The sequence below is a fragment of the Mastacembelus armatus genome, chromosome 10, assembly GCF_900324485.2.
Source record: "Mastacembelus armatus chromosome 10, fMasArm1.2, whole genome shotgun sequence".
NCBI lineage: Eukaryota > Metazoa > Chordata > Actinopteri > Synbranchiformes > Mastacembelidae > Mastacembelus > Mastacembelus armatus.
Genome location: NC_046642.1, coordinates 12568686 through 12584156, shown reverse-complemented (window position 1 = coordinate 12584156; position 15471 = coordinate 12568686). Strand labels below are relative to the sequence as shown.

General features: G+C 42.0%; 4 protein-coding genes across 11 annotated transcripts in view; all 4 read left to right on the top strand.

Annotated features, from left to right (window-relative positions):
* LOC113144193 (protocadherin gamma-C5-like) overlaps nt 1–15471 on the top strand; it is a 261353-nt gene that overhangs the window by 161140 nt on the left and 84742 nt on the right. The window contains exon 1 of one of the 8 annotated variants that reach the window (XM_026330061.1): nt 9173–11714. The exons of the other annotated variants lie outside the window; for them this stretch is intronic. Within the exon in view, the coding sequence (XP_026185846.1) occupies nt 9333–11714 (2382 nt within the window). The 5' untranslated portion in view covers nt 9173–9332. Of the gene's footprint in view, nt 1–9172; nt 11715–15471 lie in introns of those variants that run through there. 8 annotated transcript variants of the gene reach the window in all.
* On the top strand, nt 1052–3640 carry LOC113144207 (protocadherin gamma-A2-like). Its single transcript, XM_026330075.1, has one exon. It carries the CDS (start codon nt 1247–1249, stop codon nt 3638–3640), a length of 2394 nt encoding a protein of 797 aa, XP_026185860.1. The 5' UTR covers nt 1052–1246.
* Nucleotides 5592–10812, top strand: LOC113144208 (protocadherin gamma-A2-like). Its single transcript, XM_026330076.1, has 2 exons — nt 5592–8152; nt 10720–10812. Exons 1-2 carry the CDS (start codon nt 5768–5770, stop codon nt 10720–10722), a joined length of 2388 nt encoding a protein of 795 aa, XP_026185861.1. The 5' UTR covers nt 5592–5767; the 3' UTR covers nt 10723–10812.
* On the top strand, nt 12437–14960 carry LOC113144687 (protocadherin beta-16-like). The gene has a single exon (XM_026330911.1). It carries the CDS (start codon nt 12546–12548, stop codon nt 14958–14960), a length of 2415 nt encoding a protein of 804 aa, XP_026186696.1. The 5' UTR covers nt 12437–12545.

The window sequence follows — 15471 nt, the reverse complement described above, 5'->3', positions numbered from 1 at the left end:
TGTTTAAATTTGCAGGTGCTGTCCAAATCTGTTGTGTACCTGGTGCAGAGCTATAAGAACAATAATAATAATAATAATAAAAACATAAATCTGGGTAATATGAGCAATAATTACAACGATAGTCAGTATCAGTGGCAGTAGTAGCAGCAGGTGACCGCTTGTTTTACATTAAAAGGTTTAAATACTTAGCAGATGTTAAAGCGTTACTCACAGTATATGCTGTCGCATATTGTAGAGTCTGAGTATTAAAACTGCGAGCAGGGCATTGTTTGCTGCTAGCGAATATAGTAATGGTGACTTTTTGACTTATCTGTGATGTTTTGTTTGTACCATTTTAAGGTTAGTCTCTTTCTTTTTATTAGTTTACTCTGAAAACCGAGCTCTTCTCCTTTTTTTCCACTCTTTCAGTTGGATTAAATCTACTCTGGTCATTATGCACCTGCCTAAATTTGACACACACTGAAAGTCGTTGTGTTATCTGCTCTATTTAAATATATGTATACAGTGAGGTACAGAAGCAACATGGTGATTTTCAGTGTATACTTACAGCTGTTTGGAAAGGTGTGGATAATTTTATTGATCTCAAAAAGAAAAGTGGTTTGTTTATAGCAGCTACAGTCACAATGAGGTAAAACAATAAATAAACAAATCTTAAATGTAAACAAAAGCTGACATAACTAAAACAAATAGAAAAAAGTTTTAAAAGGCTAAAAATAGAATAGAAAGATAAACTTTACACAAAGTTCCGGTCAGGTGGTTATTAAAGAAGAAAACTTACAGTATGGTGCATGTTTAAGTATTGAAATCAGATGAATATGTTCTTAGAGAGATCCTTATCCAGGCACAGAGGAGAATCATTGCACAGGGTGAAGGCTGTTATTGCAGATATATTGAGATACTGCCTGCGTTTAGATCCATTTTAGACGGTATTGTGCAGTTTTATAACATGGACTCTTAGGGCCGCTGTTGACCAGAAGGTTGATGACTGAGAGTGGGGTTTGAGCAGCACCTCCCATAGAACCTCGACATAATGAAGAGAGAACACGACGGGAAAGAAAGGACATTTTGAATGTGGATCATTTTTGAAAAAGAAAAGAGGTTTCAATCTCCGAGAGATTTTTTTTTTACCCCATAGTGGCTTTATTCTGTTTATGCTGTTAATCTGACACTGGAATCTAAATGGTATCTGATTTGTCGGCTTTTAGAAGACTCTAGACCATCACTAAGAGGAAAAACGGATTGAACAATGAATCGGCAAGTACTGTTGTTTGTCTCTCTCCTGTCCCTCGACTCGGTGTTCGGGCAGGTCAGTTATTCTATTCCGGAGGAAATGGGGAAAGGGTCTTTAGTGGGTAATATAGCACAAGATTTAGGTTTGGAAATTAAACGTTTGATATCAGGGAAAGCTAAAATCTACACTAGGAACAGCGACGAGTACATCGAGCTGAACAGAGAAAGAGGAGTCCTCCTTGTTAAAGAGAGAATCGACAGAGAGGCGCTGTGTACAGAGACGGCGCTTTGTGCTTTACATTTTCAGATTATTTTGGAGAATCCTATGGAATTTTACAGCGTAACAGTGCAGATCACAGATATCAATGATAACGCACCGACATTTGAAAAAAGTGAAATGAAATTCAAGATTAGCGAATCAGCGATAACCGGAGCTAAATTTGTGCTAGAAAGGGCTGTGGATCGTGATGTTGGAATCAATGATCTTCAAAGATACAATTTAAATCCAGCAGATAATTTCGCTCTGAAAGTGCACAGTAACGCTGACGGCAATAAAAACGTAGAGATGGTGCTGCAGAAACCTTTAGACAGAGAGAAACAAGAGCAGATATCTCTTGTGTTAACGGCTGTAGATGGAGGAGAGCCGCAGATGACGGGAACAATGTTGATTCTCATCACAGTTTTAGACGCTAATGATAATGCTCCAGTTTTTACACAGCCCACATACAAAGCTACAGTTACCGAGAATTCACCTAAAGGCTCAGTTGTTGCTACTGTTACAGCCTCAGACGCAGATCAGGGCTCTAACAGTAAAATAACATATTCAATAACAAATACATTAGACAATGTCAGGAAGGTATTTGAGGTAAATAAAGAAACCGGTGTAGTTTCATTAATTGGCGACATTGACTTCGAAAAGGCAAGACATTTTCAAATAAATGTACTTGCTAGTGACGATGGAGGACTCACTGACTCCTGTAAATTGATCGTCGATGTGCAAGATGTCAATGACAATAAACCTGAAATTAACATAATGTCGAAATCAACCGTGATATCAGAGGATGCTGAATACAATACGGTCGTTACAATGATAAACATTGAAGACCTAGACTCTGGAGAAAATGGAAAGGTGCAGTGTTTTATTAGCGAAAATGTACCTTTCATTTTAAAAACATCCACAAATAATTTCTACAGCTTAGTGACAGACAGTGAGTTAGACAGAGAGACGGCCTCTGAGTATAATATCACTGTGACCTGCTCTGATGAGGGAGTACCCTCCCTCTCCAGCAGCGTCACTCTCACCTTACAGATCTCTGATGTGAATGACAACGCTCCTGTCTTTGAGAGGAGCTCATATGAGGCCTACATTGTAGAGAACAACACACCAGGTCTCTCGATATTCACAGTGAAAGCCAGAGACGCTGACTGGAAGCAGAATGCCCGTGTTTCTTACATACTGGAGGACTCCTCTGTTAACGGAGTGCCAGTCTCCTCATATGTGTCCGTCAGTGCTGATAGTGGAGTCATCCATGCAGTGCGCTCTTTGGACTACGAGCAGATCAAAGATTTCCAGTTCCGCGTCAAGGCGCAGGATGGAGGCTCTCCTCCACTCAGTAGTAACGTGACAGTGAAAATCCTGGTCCAGGACCAGAACGACAACCCGCCTCAGGTTCTGTACCCGGTCCAGACCGGTGGCTCTGTGGTGGCTGAAATGGTGCCTCGTTCAGCAGACGTGGGCTATCTGGTGACTAAGGTGGTGGCTGTTGATGTGGACTCTGGACAGAATGCCTGGCTCTCGTATAAACTGCAGAAAGCCACAGACAGGGCGCTGTTTGAAGTGGGCTTACAGAATGGAGAAATAAGAACTGTCCGCCAAGTGACTGATAAAGATGCAGTCAAACAAAGACTGAGTGTTATAGTGGAGGACAACGGGCAGCCGTCTCGTTCAGCCACAGTGATTGTTAACGTGGCGGTGGCGGACAGCTTCCCTGAAGTGCTGTCGGAGTTCACTGACTTTCCACACGACAAGGAGTACAATGACAACCTGACTTTTTACTTAGTGTTGGCTCTGGCTGTAGTTTCCTTCCTCTTCATCACGTCTTTAGTGGTTATTATCTCAGTGAAAATCTACAGGTGGAGACAGTCTCGCGTCCTGTATCAGTCCAATCTGCCTGTGATTCCATATTATCCACCACGTTACTCAGACACTTTGGGGACAGGGACTCTCCAACACGTGTACAATTACGAGGTGTGCAGGACGACTGACTCCAGAAAGAGTGACTGTAAGTTCGGCAGAGCCGGTAGTCAGAACGTGCTGATCATGGACCCCAGTTCAACAGGGACGATGCAGCGGATACAGAGTGAAAAGAGCATCCTGGATGAACCAGACTCTCCTGTAGAGGTTAGTTAAGTTAGCTTCCTTTCTCTGCCTTAATTTTTGTTTTCTGTGTCTTTAGTTGCATTGGTATTCAAGTGTTACACAGTTGAGTCCATTTCAGAACCATGGACAGCACCCACTATCTTCTTGCTCAATCAATTGTCTTTTTTTCTGTATTTTGACATGATGCATCATGTATTAAACTGGACTAATAGCCACTTCAGAGGTTGGAAACTCTCATTATAACCATCTTTTAAAGGAATTATCAATATTAAGCTCTGTTTTATTGGTTTCACCAGATGAAATAAAGAGTATGTAAAATCTAAACACTTTACATTTGTTTTATTGTTTTAGGCCCTGTTACTTTAACAGTACTGCAGTACTTTATATGAATCTTTGTGTTTTGATCCTTTTTTAAAATTATTTTTATATATTGGTTCTGAAGGGGTTGGGGGTCCTGTATGGACGACCTTAGTGACAGTGACTAATTAGACTCTGAAGTCAGACTTGATATCGATATTTAATTGAATATCGAGCTGACTTTCGTGCTAACTCCATGTAAGAATTTTTGTTGTGGCAAAATCCGTTGGATGATCAACAAAGAGAGTGCAGACAGATTGTCTTTTCAGAATATATTTCTTGCAAGAAAGGAGCAAACCAGAATAGAACAAAATCAATCAATCTTCCCCAGTTGTTCCCCAGTTGCTCAGCTCCTATTAGGCTGAGGCCGCTACTTATACAGACAAGCAAAGTAAATGCAAATAATAATTCACATAATCAGATAATTAAGTCTGTACTTCCCTATTGTTCTCCAAAGTGATTCCCTAATAAGGCTATATTCTAAAACTCTATATTCTCTTTCACGGTTAACTCTCCATCCTGGACGTGCTTTCTTATACTCTTCCCTTCCTCATACCTGGTGTTCTAAGGAACCTTTCTCCCAAGTACTCCTCACCAACATCATTGAGAACAGGTCTAGGTCAGGAAGAACGTAAACATCAAATATGATTTTGAAAAACACATGAGCCTTGGTGAGCTCTGTGAATCAACCTGTAAATGAAAACCTGTGAAACCTAAAAATCCAAGAATATAGTAAGAAACAAAAACCATAATCAGTAAGAATAATCTATCATTGAAACTCATTTTTCCATTACAATTTGTTAAAGGCTTATTAAATAAACAGTTTCACAACATGTTTTAAATCACTTTAGACATATCAGTGACACTTAAAATTTGTCCTTAACATTCGTATATGCCAGGGGTGGCTAACTCCGGTCCTCAAGTCCCTCTGCCCTGCGTGTTTTCCCACTATCCTTGCCCTTCCAGCTTGTGATTGGCTAAACACACCTGATCCAAGTAATCAGCAGTGGATAGGGCAGGGACAGCTGGAAAGCAAGCGGGGCAGTGGCCCTTGAGGACCGGAGTTAGTCACCCCATGCAGTCATTGTTTTTTTTGCATAGAGAGACTGGTAATTGACAGTAATGAAGGTCGTTTATGAGACTTCAATAATTACAGAACCTTGGACAGCGACATTTATAGTCTGCTCTTTCTTCTAAAAAAACCCTATTTTGTCAATATTTAACAGCTTAATGTTTAAGACGGTCTTCTCCTGTTAATTGCTCATTTAGTTGAAACATTCTTTTAACTTTTGCTTTCGATCATATGTGGTTCGTGTTTAATGGACGTGTATTTTTATGGTTAATGCCTGAAATAAAAGTGAGAAATTAGAACCATAAAGCCCTTTAAAGTGTGGACTCACCGTTTAATAACAGGATCGTGTTACTTATGTTGTTCATTTTATAGTGTCTCAAGTTGGACCCTCCTATAAATAAACCTTGGCAGATTGATGCATGCTGGGATTCTGCAGTTTTGTATTATGAACTCTTAGGGCCGCTGTTGACCAGAGTGTTGATGACTGAGAGCAGAACTGTAGCAGCGCCTCCCTTGTAGCATTGACATTATGAAGAGAGAACAACACGGGAACGAACGTACATTTGTGAAATGTAGAATATCTGGTGAAAGAGACGACGAATCGAGCCCACCTTTTCATTTTGAGGATTAAACAGCTGCGAATGTGACGTTTGAGACTGGAGTTGATTTTGGTTTATGGGACATTTACTCGGACTGTGGATTATTATTGAGAACGCTCCGACAGAACAATGAAAGGAGAAGGGCTGTTGTTTTTCTCTCTCCTCTCTCTGGCCTCGGTAACTGGGCAAGTCAGTTACACAATACCGGAGGAAATGGCGAAAGGGTCTTTGGTCGGTAACATAGCACAGGATTTAGGTGTAGAAACCAAACGTCTCACTTCTGGCAAAGCTCGAATTTATACTCGAGACAGTGATGATTACATCGAGCTGAACAGAGAAAGAGGAGTCCTCCTTGTTAAAGAGAGAATCGACAGAGAGGCGCTCTGCAGACAGACGACGCCTTGTGCTTTACATTTTCAGATTATTTTGGAGAATCCTATGGAATTTTACACTGTTACAGTGGAGATTACTGATGTTAATGATAATGCACCGACATTTGAAGAAGGAGAAATCAAATTTAAAATAAGTGAGTCAGCGATCACCGGAGCTAAATTTGTGCTAGAAAGGGCTGTGGATCTTGATGTTGGAATCAATGATCTTCAAAGATACAATTTAAATCCAGCAGATAATTTCGCTCTGAAAGTGCACAGTAACGCTGACGGCAATAAAAACGTAGAGATGGTGCTGCAGAAACCTTTAGACAGAGAGAACCAAGAGCAGATATCTCTTGTGTTAACGGCTGTAGATGGAGGAGAGCCGCAGATGACGGGAACAATGTTGATTCTCATCACAGTTTTAGACGCTAATGATAATGCTCCAGTTTTTACACAGCCCACATACAAAGCTACAGTTACCGAGAATTCACCTAAAGGCTCAGTTGTTGCTACTGTTACAGCCTCAGACGCAGATCAGGGCTCTAACAGTAAAATAACATATTCAATAACAAATACATTAGATGATGTCAGGAAAATATTTAAGATAAACAAGGAAAACGGTGAAGTTACTTTAATTGGAAACATTGACTATGAGGAGTCACGAAATTTTCAAATAAATTTGCGTGCTAGTGACGATGGAGGACTCACTGACTCCTGTAAATTGATCGTCGATATACAAGATGTGAATGACAATAAACCTGAAATTAACATAATGTCGAAATCAACCGTGATATCAGAGGATGCCAAACTTAATACGGCCGTTACAATGATAAACATTGAAGACAAGGACACTGGAGAAAATGGAAAGGTGCAGTGTTTTATTAGCGAAAATGTACCTTTCATTTTAAAAACATCCACAAATAATTTCTACAGTTTAGTGACAGACAGTGAGTTAGACAGAGAGACGGCCTCTGAGTATAATATCACTGTGACCTGCTCTGATGAGGGAGTACCCTCCCTCTCCAGCAGCGTCACTCTCACCTTACAGATCTCTGATGTGAATGACAACGCTCCTGTCTTTGAGAGGAGCTCATATGAGGCCTACATTGTAGAAAACAACACACCAGGTCTCTCGATATTCACAGTGAAAGCCAGAGACGCTGACTGGAAGCAGAATGCCCGTGTTTCTTACATACTGGAGGACTCCTCTGTTAACGGAGTGCCAGTCTCCTCATATGTGTCCGTCAGTGCTGATAGTGGAGTCATCCATGCAGTGCGCTCTTTGGACTACGAGCAGATCAAAGATTTCCAGTTCCGCGTCAAAGCGCAGGATGGAGGCTCTCCTCCACTCAGTAGTAACGTGACAGTGAAAATCCTGGTCCAGGACCAGAACGACAACCCGCCTCAGGTTCTGTACCCGGTCCAGACCGGTAGCTCTGTGGTGGCAGAAATGGTGCCTCGTTCAGCAGATGTGGGCTATCTGGTGACTAAAGTGGTGGCTGTTGATGTGGACTCTGGACAGAATGCCTGGCTCTCGTATAAACTGCAGAAAGCCACAGACAGGGCGCTGTTTGAAGTGGGCTTACAGAATGGAGAAATAAGAACTGTCCGCCAAGTGACTGATAAAGATGCAGTCAAACAAAGACTGAGTGTTATAGTGGAGGACAACGGGCAGCCGTCTCGTTCAGCCACAGTGATTGTTAACGTGGCGGTGGCGGACAGCTTCCCTGAAGTGCTGTCGGAGTTCACTGACTTTCCACACGACAAGGAGTACAATGACAACCTGACTTTTTACTTAGTGTTGGCTCTGGCTGTAGTTTCCTTCCTCTTCATCACGTCTTTAGTGGTTATTATCTCAGTGAAAATCTACAGGTGGAGACAGTCTCGCGTCCTGTATCAGTCCAATCTGCCAGTGATTCCATATTATCCACCACGTTACTCAGACACTTTGGGGACAGGGACTCTCCAACACGTGTACAATTACGAGGTGTGCAGGACGACTGACTCCAGAAAGAGTGACTGTAAGTTCGGCAGAGCCGGTAGTCAGAACGTGCTGATCATGGACCCCAGTTCAACAGGGACGATGCAGCGGATACAGAATGAAAAGAGCATCCTGGATGAACCAGACTCTCCTATAGAGGTTAGACTGAAACATGACTGTATTTATTAAACTTTAGGAATGACATGTTTTTAAGGCACATGTTTTTATATTAATGGTGTAGCTAATCAAGGAGCAAGGATCTTCCACATGACCAAAATGGTTGGATTTATTTTGCATGTCTCTTATGTTAATTGTTGTTTCTGTTGATACATCGCTTTAATTGATTTTTAGTCCTGCTGGTTGAACTTTCATTGAATGTTGGTATCGTTGTTGATTATCTTGTGAGTGGTTCTTGGTTTTGCCATAATCACCAGTTGTCTGTCGTCACACCACGATTATACGTACTCCAGGAAATTTAAACCTATAGCTTCAGTGGACCCTGCTCACATGGTTTGGAACATGACCTGACGAGTTTTCAGTAGGGCATATGTTGTGATCCATGTACTTGTCTTTGTAGCCGGTGTTCACATCTTTTGCAGTTTTCAGTGACATAAGGTTTCTCCTCTTGATAAGTGCATATTTAGTGAAAAGACTTGCACGTGACATCCCTATTGGTCGTTAGTCATAATTTGTCCCTTTCAGAACATCGGAGAGCGACATTAAGATTTAATCGCTCTCTTTTCTCTCCTTTATGTTACCACTTAATGTGGTAAGCCTAATGTCTGTTGGCACATTGTTTTAAAATCATGCATTTGTCAATTTTGTCATTTTACTTAATATGTGTAGTTATCTAACAGTATATCTAACAGCACTCCTGATTAACATAACCTAAGCAATGACTGTATGACATTCAAAAAATAGATTTGAAGATGAAAATGAGACGTTTAGGGATTTGCCCACATAGCGACTGTAATTCTTAACCACTTTGATTCACACTCAGATTTGTTTCAAGTCTTTCTGCTGAACACAGTCCTTTCTGTTATATCTCTGCAGTTTTATAACACGGACTCTTAGGGCCGCTGTTGACCAGAGTGTCGGCGGGTATCAGCTGAGGTTTAGCAGCACCTCCCATGTTAACGTCGACATGATAAAGAAAGAACAAAACTGGAAAAACAGAGACTGGAGTCACGTAGAAAAATCGAAGGAAAGACCACTTCTGAGTTTTGGTTTCCTTTGTGTGGATTATTCAGTCCCTAAATTGGTGTTTCATACTGGAACTGATATCGGCTTTTTGAGATAAAAACACATTTAACGTCAGGGAAGCAAATCGGAAAGAACAATGACAAGGCAAGTGCTGCTGTTAATGTCTCTCGTCTCCGTTTGCTCGGTGATCGGGCAGGTCAGCTACACTATTCCCGAGGAGATGGCCAAAGGATCTTTAGTGGGCAATATAGTGCATGATTTGGGTTTACAAACCAAACGTCTTATGTCCGGTAAAGCTCGAATTTATACCCGAGATAGCGAAGAGTACATCGAGCTGAACAGAGAAAGAGGAGTCCTCCTTGTTAAAGAGAGAATCGACAGAGAGGCGCTCTGCAGACAGACGACGCCTTGTGCTTTACATTTTCAGATTATTTTGGAAAATCCTATGGAATTTTACACTGTTACAGTGCAGGTTAGTGACATTAATGATAATGCACCAACCTTTAAAAAAGGAGAAATGCATTTTAAAATTAGCGAATCAGCGATCACCGGAGCTAAATTTGTGCTAGAAAGGGCTGTGGATCTTGATGTGGGAAATAATGGCGTTCATGGCTACAATTTAAATCCAGCAGATAATTTCGCTCTGAAAGTGCACAGTAACGCTGACGGCAATAAAAACGTAGAGATGGTGCTGCAGAAACCTTTAGACAGAGAGAAACAAGAGCAGATATCTCTTGTGTTAACGGCTGTAGATGGAGGAGAGCCGCAGATGACGGGAACAATGTTGATTCTCATCACAGTTTTAGACGTTAATGATAATGCTCCAGTTTTTACACAGCCCACATACAAAGCTACAGTTACCGAGAATTCACCTAAAGGCTCAGTTGTTGCTACTGTTACAGCCTCAGACGCAGATCAGGGCTCTAACAGTAAAATAACATATTCAATCACTAATTCAGTGGATGATAACAACATTTTTGAGATAAATAAGGAAAACGGCGAAGTAACTTTAATTGGAAATATTGATTATGAGGAGTCGCAAAACTATCAAGTAAATGTACTTGCTAGTGATGAGGGAGGGCTCACAGATTCGTGCAAAATAATTGTCGATGTGCAAGATGTGAATGACAACAAACCTGAAATTAATATAATTTCAAAATCAACCGTGATATCAGAAAATGCCAAACTTAATACGGTCGTTACAATGATAAACATTGAGGACATGGATTCTGGAGAAAATGGAAAGGTGCACTGTTTTATTAGCGAAAATGTACCTTTCATTTTAAAAGCATCCACAAATAATTTCTACAGTTTAGTGACAGACAGTGAGTTAGACAGAGAGACGGCCTCTGAGTATAATATCACTGTGACCTGCTCTGATGAGGGAGTACCCTCCCTCTCCAGCAGCGTCACTCTCACCTTACAGATCTCTGATGTGAATGACAACGCTCCTGTCTTTGAGAGGAGCTCATATGAGGCCTACATTGTAGAGAACAACACACCAGGTCTCTCGATATTCACAGTGAAAGCCAGAGACGCTGACTGGAAGCAGAATGCCCGTGTTTCTTACATACTGGAGGACTCCTCTGTTAACGGAGTGCCAGTCTCCTCATATGTGTCCGTCAGTGCTGATAGTGGAGTCATCCATGCAGTGCGCTCTTTGGACTACGAGCAGATCAAAGATTTCCAGTTCCGCGTCAAAGCGCAGGATGGAGGCTCTCCTCCACTCAGTAGCAACGTGACAGTGAAAATCCTGGTCCAGGACCAGAACGACAACCCGCCTCAGGTTCTGTACCCGGTCCAGACCGGTGGCTCTGTGGTGGCTGAAATGGTGCCTCGTTCAGCAGATGTGGGCTATCTGGTGACTAAAGTGGTGGCTGTTGATGTGGACTCTGGACAGAATGCCTGGCTCTCCTATAAACTGCAGAAAGCCACAGACAGGGCGCTGTTTGAAGTGGGCTTACAGAATGGAGAAATAAGAACTGTCCGCCAAGTGACTGATAAAGATGCAGTCAAACAAAGACTGAGTGTTATAGTGGAGGACAACGGGCAGCCGTCTCGTTCAGCCACAGTGATTGTTAACGTGGCGGTGGCGGACAGCTTCCCTGAAGTGCTGTCGGAGTTCACTGACTTTCCACACGACAAGGAGTACAATGACAACCTGACTTTTTACTTAGTGTTGGCTCTGGCTGTAGTTTCCTTCCTCTTCATCACGTCTTTAGTGGTTATTATCTCAGTGAAAATCTACAGGTGGAGACAGTCTCGCGTCCTGTATCAGTCCAATCTGCCTGTGATTCCATATTATCCACCACGTTACTCAGACACTTTGGGGACAGGGACTCTCCAACACGTGTACAATTACGAGGTGTGCAGGACGACTGACTCCAGAAAGAGTGACTGTAAGTTCGGCAGAGCCGGTAGTCAGAACGTGCTGATCATGGACCCCAGTTCAACAGGGACGATGCAGCGGATACAGAGTGAAAAGAGCATCCTGGATGAGCCAGACTCTCCTATAGAGGTTAGTCATCCTCTTGCAGAGCAATAGTCATTTTATTATAAATTTAATTTTACTATAAATGTTAATCTTCACAGAAAAGACGACAAATGCAGACATTCATTTTATTTTATTAGGTAAACGTCTTTCAGTACCATGGACAGAGATGGTCAAATCAATGTACTAACTTTTTATAAAGCTCATCTGCGTTACCTCTTCTCGTTTACATTATTATAATTACTAATTTCAATGTTAAACGTTAATAGTGTGTGTGTGTATGTGTGTGTGTGTGTATTTTGCGCAAATGGGAAAAGAGTGTTTTCATGGTTGGCTTTTGTTATTAAATGTGTCGACAGCAGTAATTCGTGGAGTACAGCTGACATGTAGCGACATTATTGGAGCATATTTCAACGTGTTTCGCTTGTTGTCCTGTTTGCATACACAGTTTCTCAAAGGACTTATACAATACAGATAATTGTGCAGAGCGCACAATATAATTATTACCTCTGCTTTGAGCAACAGCCTTTTCAGCTCACAGTGCTTGGTTTTAATGTCCATGTTATGTGCAGTTTCGTTTTCTGTGCTCTTAGGGACGCTATTGGCCAGTGTGTGGTAGCTTCACTGCAGAATTCAGCAGTTCCTCCCATTTCGTTTAGATTTGTGAGAAGCAAGTCGACACAATGCACAATCTGCGTTACCGTGAACACCACAGGCTGTCGAAGGAGGTGGAAATATTTTGATGGACCTCGCTCATCATGGTTTTTCATTCTTAGACCTGCTTCGTGTGGAAAACAAGAGTTTTGTCTCTGGATTATTTTCTGATTTGTTGTGATTAGAGAACCGTAGAATCAAACAATGAGACGGCAAGTACTATTGTTTTTCTCGATGCTCTCTGTCTGTTCCGTGTTCGGGCAGGTCAGCTATTCCATTCCAGAGGAAATGTCGAAAGGTTCATTGGTCGGCAACATCGCACAAGATTTAGGTTTAGATTTAAAGCGATTGAAAACAGGAAAAGCTCGACTGCATGTAGGAAACAGCGCTGAATACATCGAGTTGAATAAAGAAAAAGGACTCCTCCTCATCAGGGAGAAAATAGACCGAGAGGCGTTATGCAAACAAACGACTCCTTGTGCTTTACATTTTCAAATAATCTTAGAAAATCCGATTGAATTTTATCGCGTTACCGTAGAAATAACAGATATAAACGACAATGCCCCTTCTTTCAAAATGAACAATATGTTGTTTGAGATCAGCGAATCGGCTGTCAGGGGGGGCAGATTTGTATTAGAGAAAGCCTTAGATTCTGATGTGGGAATAAACGGGCTGAAAAGCTATTCTCTTGAACCAACAGATAATTTTGTTTTAAAAATTAACGACAACGCAGGTGGAGAAAATGAACTAGAGATGGTCTTGGATAAACCACTTGACCGTGAGAATCAGGAGGAACTGACTCTAATACTAACTGCCTACGACGGAGGTGAACCTCAGCTGTCAGGCACAGTGCAGATCCATGTAACTGTATTAGATGTGAATGATAATGCTCCAGTATTTACGCAGTCAACCTATAAAACGAGTTTAATTGAAAACTCTCCAAAGGGAACTCCATTAATGACCGTAACAGCCACCGACAAAGATAAAGGCACAAATGCTTTGGTGACTTACTCTATTTCGACTAACTCTGAGGGAATTTTGGATTTATTTGAAATCCATGCGACAAGTGGTGAAGTACTTTTGATTGGACACATAGATTATGAAACATCAAAACATTATCAGCTTCTTGTTAAGGCAAGAGATCAGGGTGGACTCACTGACTCATGTAAAATTATATTTGACATCATTGATGTAAATGACAATAGTCCAATAATAGATTTAATGTCAACTACGACATCGATACCTGAAGATTCCGCGTTACAAACTGTTGTTGCCGTTATGAATGTTCATGATGCTGATTCTGATCTTAACGGAGTGGTTAAATGTTATCTGAGTCACAGTGAACCTTTTATAATTGAAACTACTTCAAATGGTTTCTATAGCATATTAACGAACAGTGAGTTAGACAGAGAGACGGCCTCTGAGTATAATATCACTGTGACCTGCTCTGATGAGGGAGTACCCTCCCTCTCCAGCACCGTCACTCTCACCTTACAGATCTCTGATGTGAATGACAACGCTCCTGTCTTTGAGAGGAGCTCATATGAGGCCTACATTGTAGAAAACAACACCCCAGGTCTCTCGATATTCACAGTGAAAGCCAGAGACGCTGACTGGAAGCAGAATGCCCGTGTTTCTTACATACTGGAGGACTCCTCTGTTAACGGAGTGCCAGTCTCCTCATATGTGTCCGTCAGTGCTGATAGTGGAGTCATCCATGCAGTGCGCTCTTTGGACTACGAGCAGATCAAAGATTTCCAGTTCCGCGTCAAAGCGCAGGATGGAGGCTCTCCTCCACTCAGTAGCAACGTGACAGTGAAAATCCTGGTCCAGGACCAGAACGACAACCCGCCTCAGGTTCTGTACCCGGTCCAGACCGGTGGCTCTGTGGTGGCAGAAATGGTGCCTCGTTCAGCAGATGTGGGCTATCTGGTGACTAAAGTGGTGGCTGTTGATGTGGACTCTGGACAGAATGCCTGGCTCTCGTATAAACTGCAGAAAGCCACAGACAGGGCGCTGTTTGAAGTGGGCTTACAGAATGGAGAAATAAGAACTGTCCGCCAAGTGACTGATAAAGATGCAGTCAAACAAAGACTGAGTGTTATAGTGGAGGACAACGGGCAGCCGTCTCGTTCAGCCACAGTGATTGTTAACGTGGCGGTGGCGGACAGCTTCCCTGAAGTGCTGTCGGAGTTCACTGACTTTCCACACGACAAGGAGTACAATGACAACCTGACTTTTTACTTAGTGTTGGCTCTGGCTGTAGTTTCCTTCCTCTTCATCACGTCTTTAGTGGTTATTATCTCAGTGAAAATCTACAGGTGGAGACAGTCTCGCGTCCTGTATCAGTCCAATCTGCCTGTGATTCCATATTATCCACCACGTTACTCAGACACTTTGGGGACAGGGACTCTCCAACACGTGTACAATTACGAGGTGTGCAGGACGACTGACTCCAGAAAGAGTGACTGTAAGTTCGGCAGAGCCGGTAGTCAGAACGTGCTGATCATGGACCCCAGTTCAACAGGGACGATGCAGCGGATGCAGAGTGAAAAGAGCATCCTGGATGAACCAGACTCTCCTATAGAGGTTAGAATGTTTTCTTTGTTTATGTCGTAGCTACATCTTTTCATATGTTCCTCCTGTCAAGCATGATAATTTCAGCACCTTGGACAGAGGTAACACTGACAGATGCACTTCTCATTTCTCCCTGTTGTATTTTGTGCCATATAGTTGCAATAATATGCTTTAGGTCCTGTGTATTTTTCAGACCCATGGTTTTATTTTTCAATTACATAGTTCAATCGGTCTCTTTATTTGTGCTTTCCTTTCGAGTTTTGATATTTGGATTGACGGAGCTCTTTTCTTTTCTTTTAAGGTTTTGTCGTTTACCAGTAATGCAGTCCTATGCTGTATTAATTTAGAATACATTTTCTTATATTGCAATATCACGCTTTGCACTCTACGGGCCGCTGTTGGTCAACGGGTTGCAGTTGTAGACAATACTCCAAAAGCAGATCCTCCCTAGTCATGTTGGCATTTTAGAAAACGAACGGGGGATAGAGCACATTTCACGGTCAGATTACCTCTGAAATAGATTCAGTGCTCTGACAGATTCTCCTTCAACCTG

Bases quoted from the DNA above. Each gene is read 5' to 3' on its own strand.
- LOC113144207 (XM_026330075.1), top strand. From the start codon at position 1,247: ATGAATCGGCAAGTACTGTTGTTTGTCTCTCTCCTGTCCCTCGACTCG.
- LOC113144208 (XM_026330076.1), top strand. From the start codon at position 5,768: ATGAAAGGAGAAGGGCTGTTGTTTTTCTCTCTCCTCTCTCTGGCCTCG.
- LOC113144687 (XM_026330911.1), top strand. From the start codon at position 12,546: ATGAGACGGCAAGTACTATTGTTTTTCTCGATGCTCTCTGTCTGTTCC.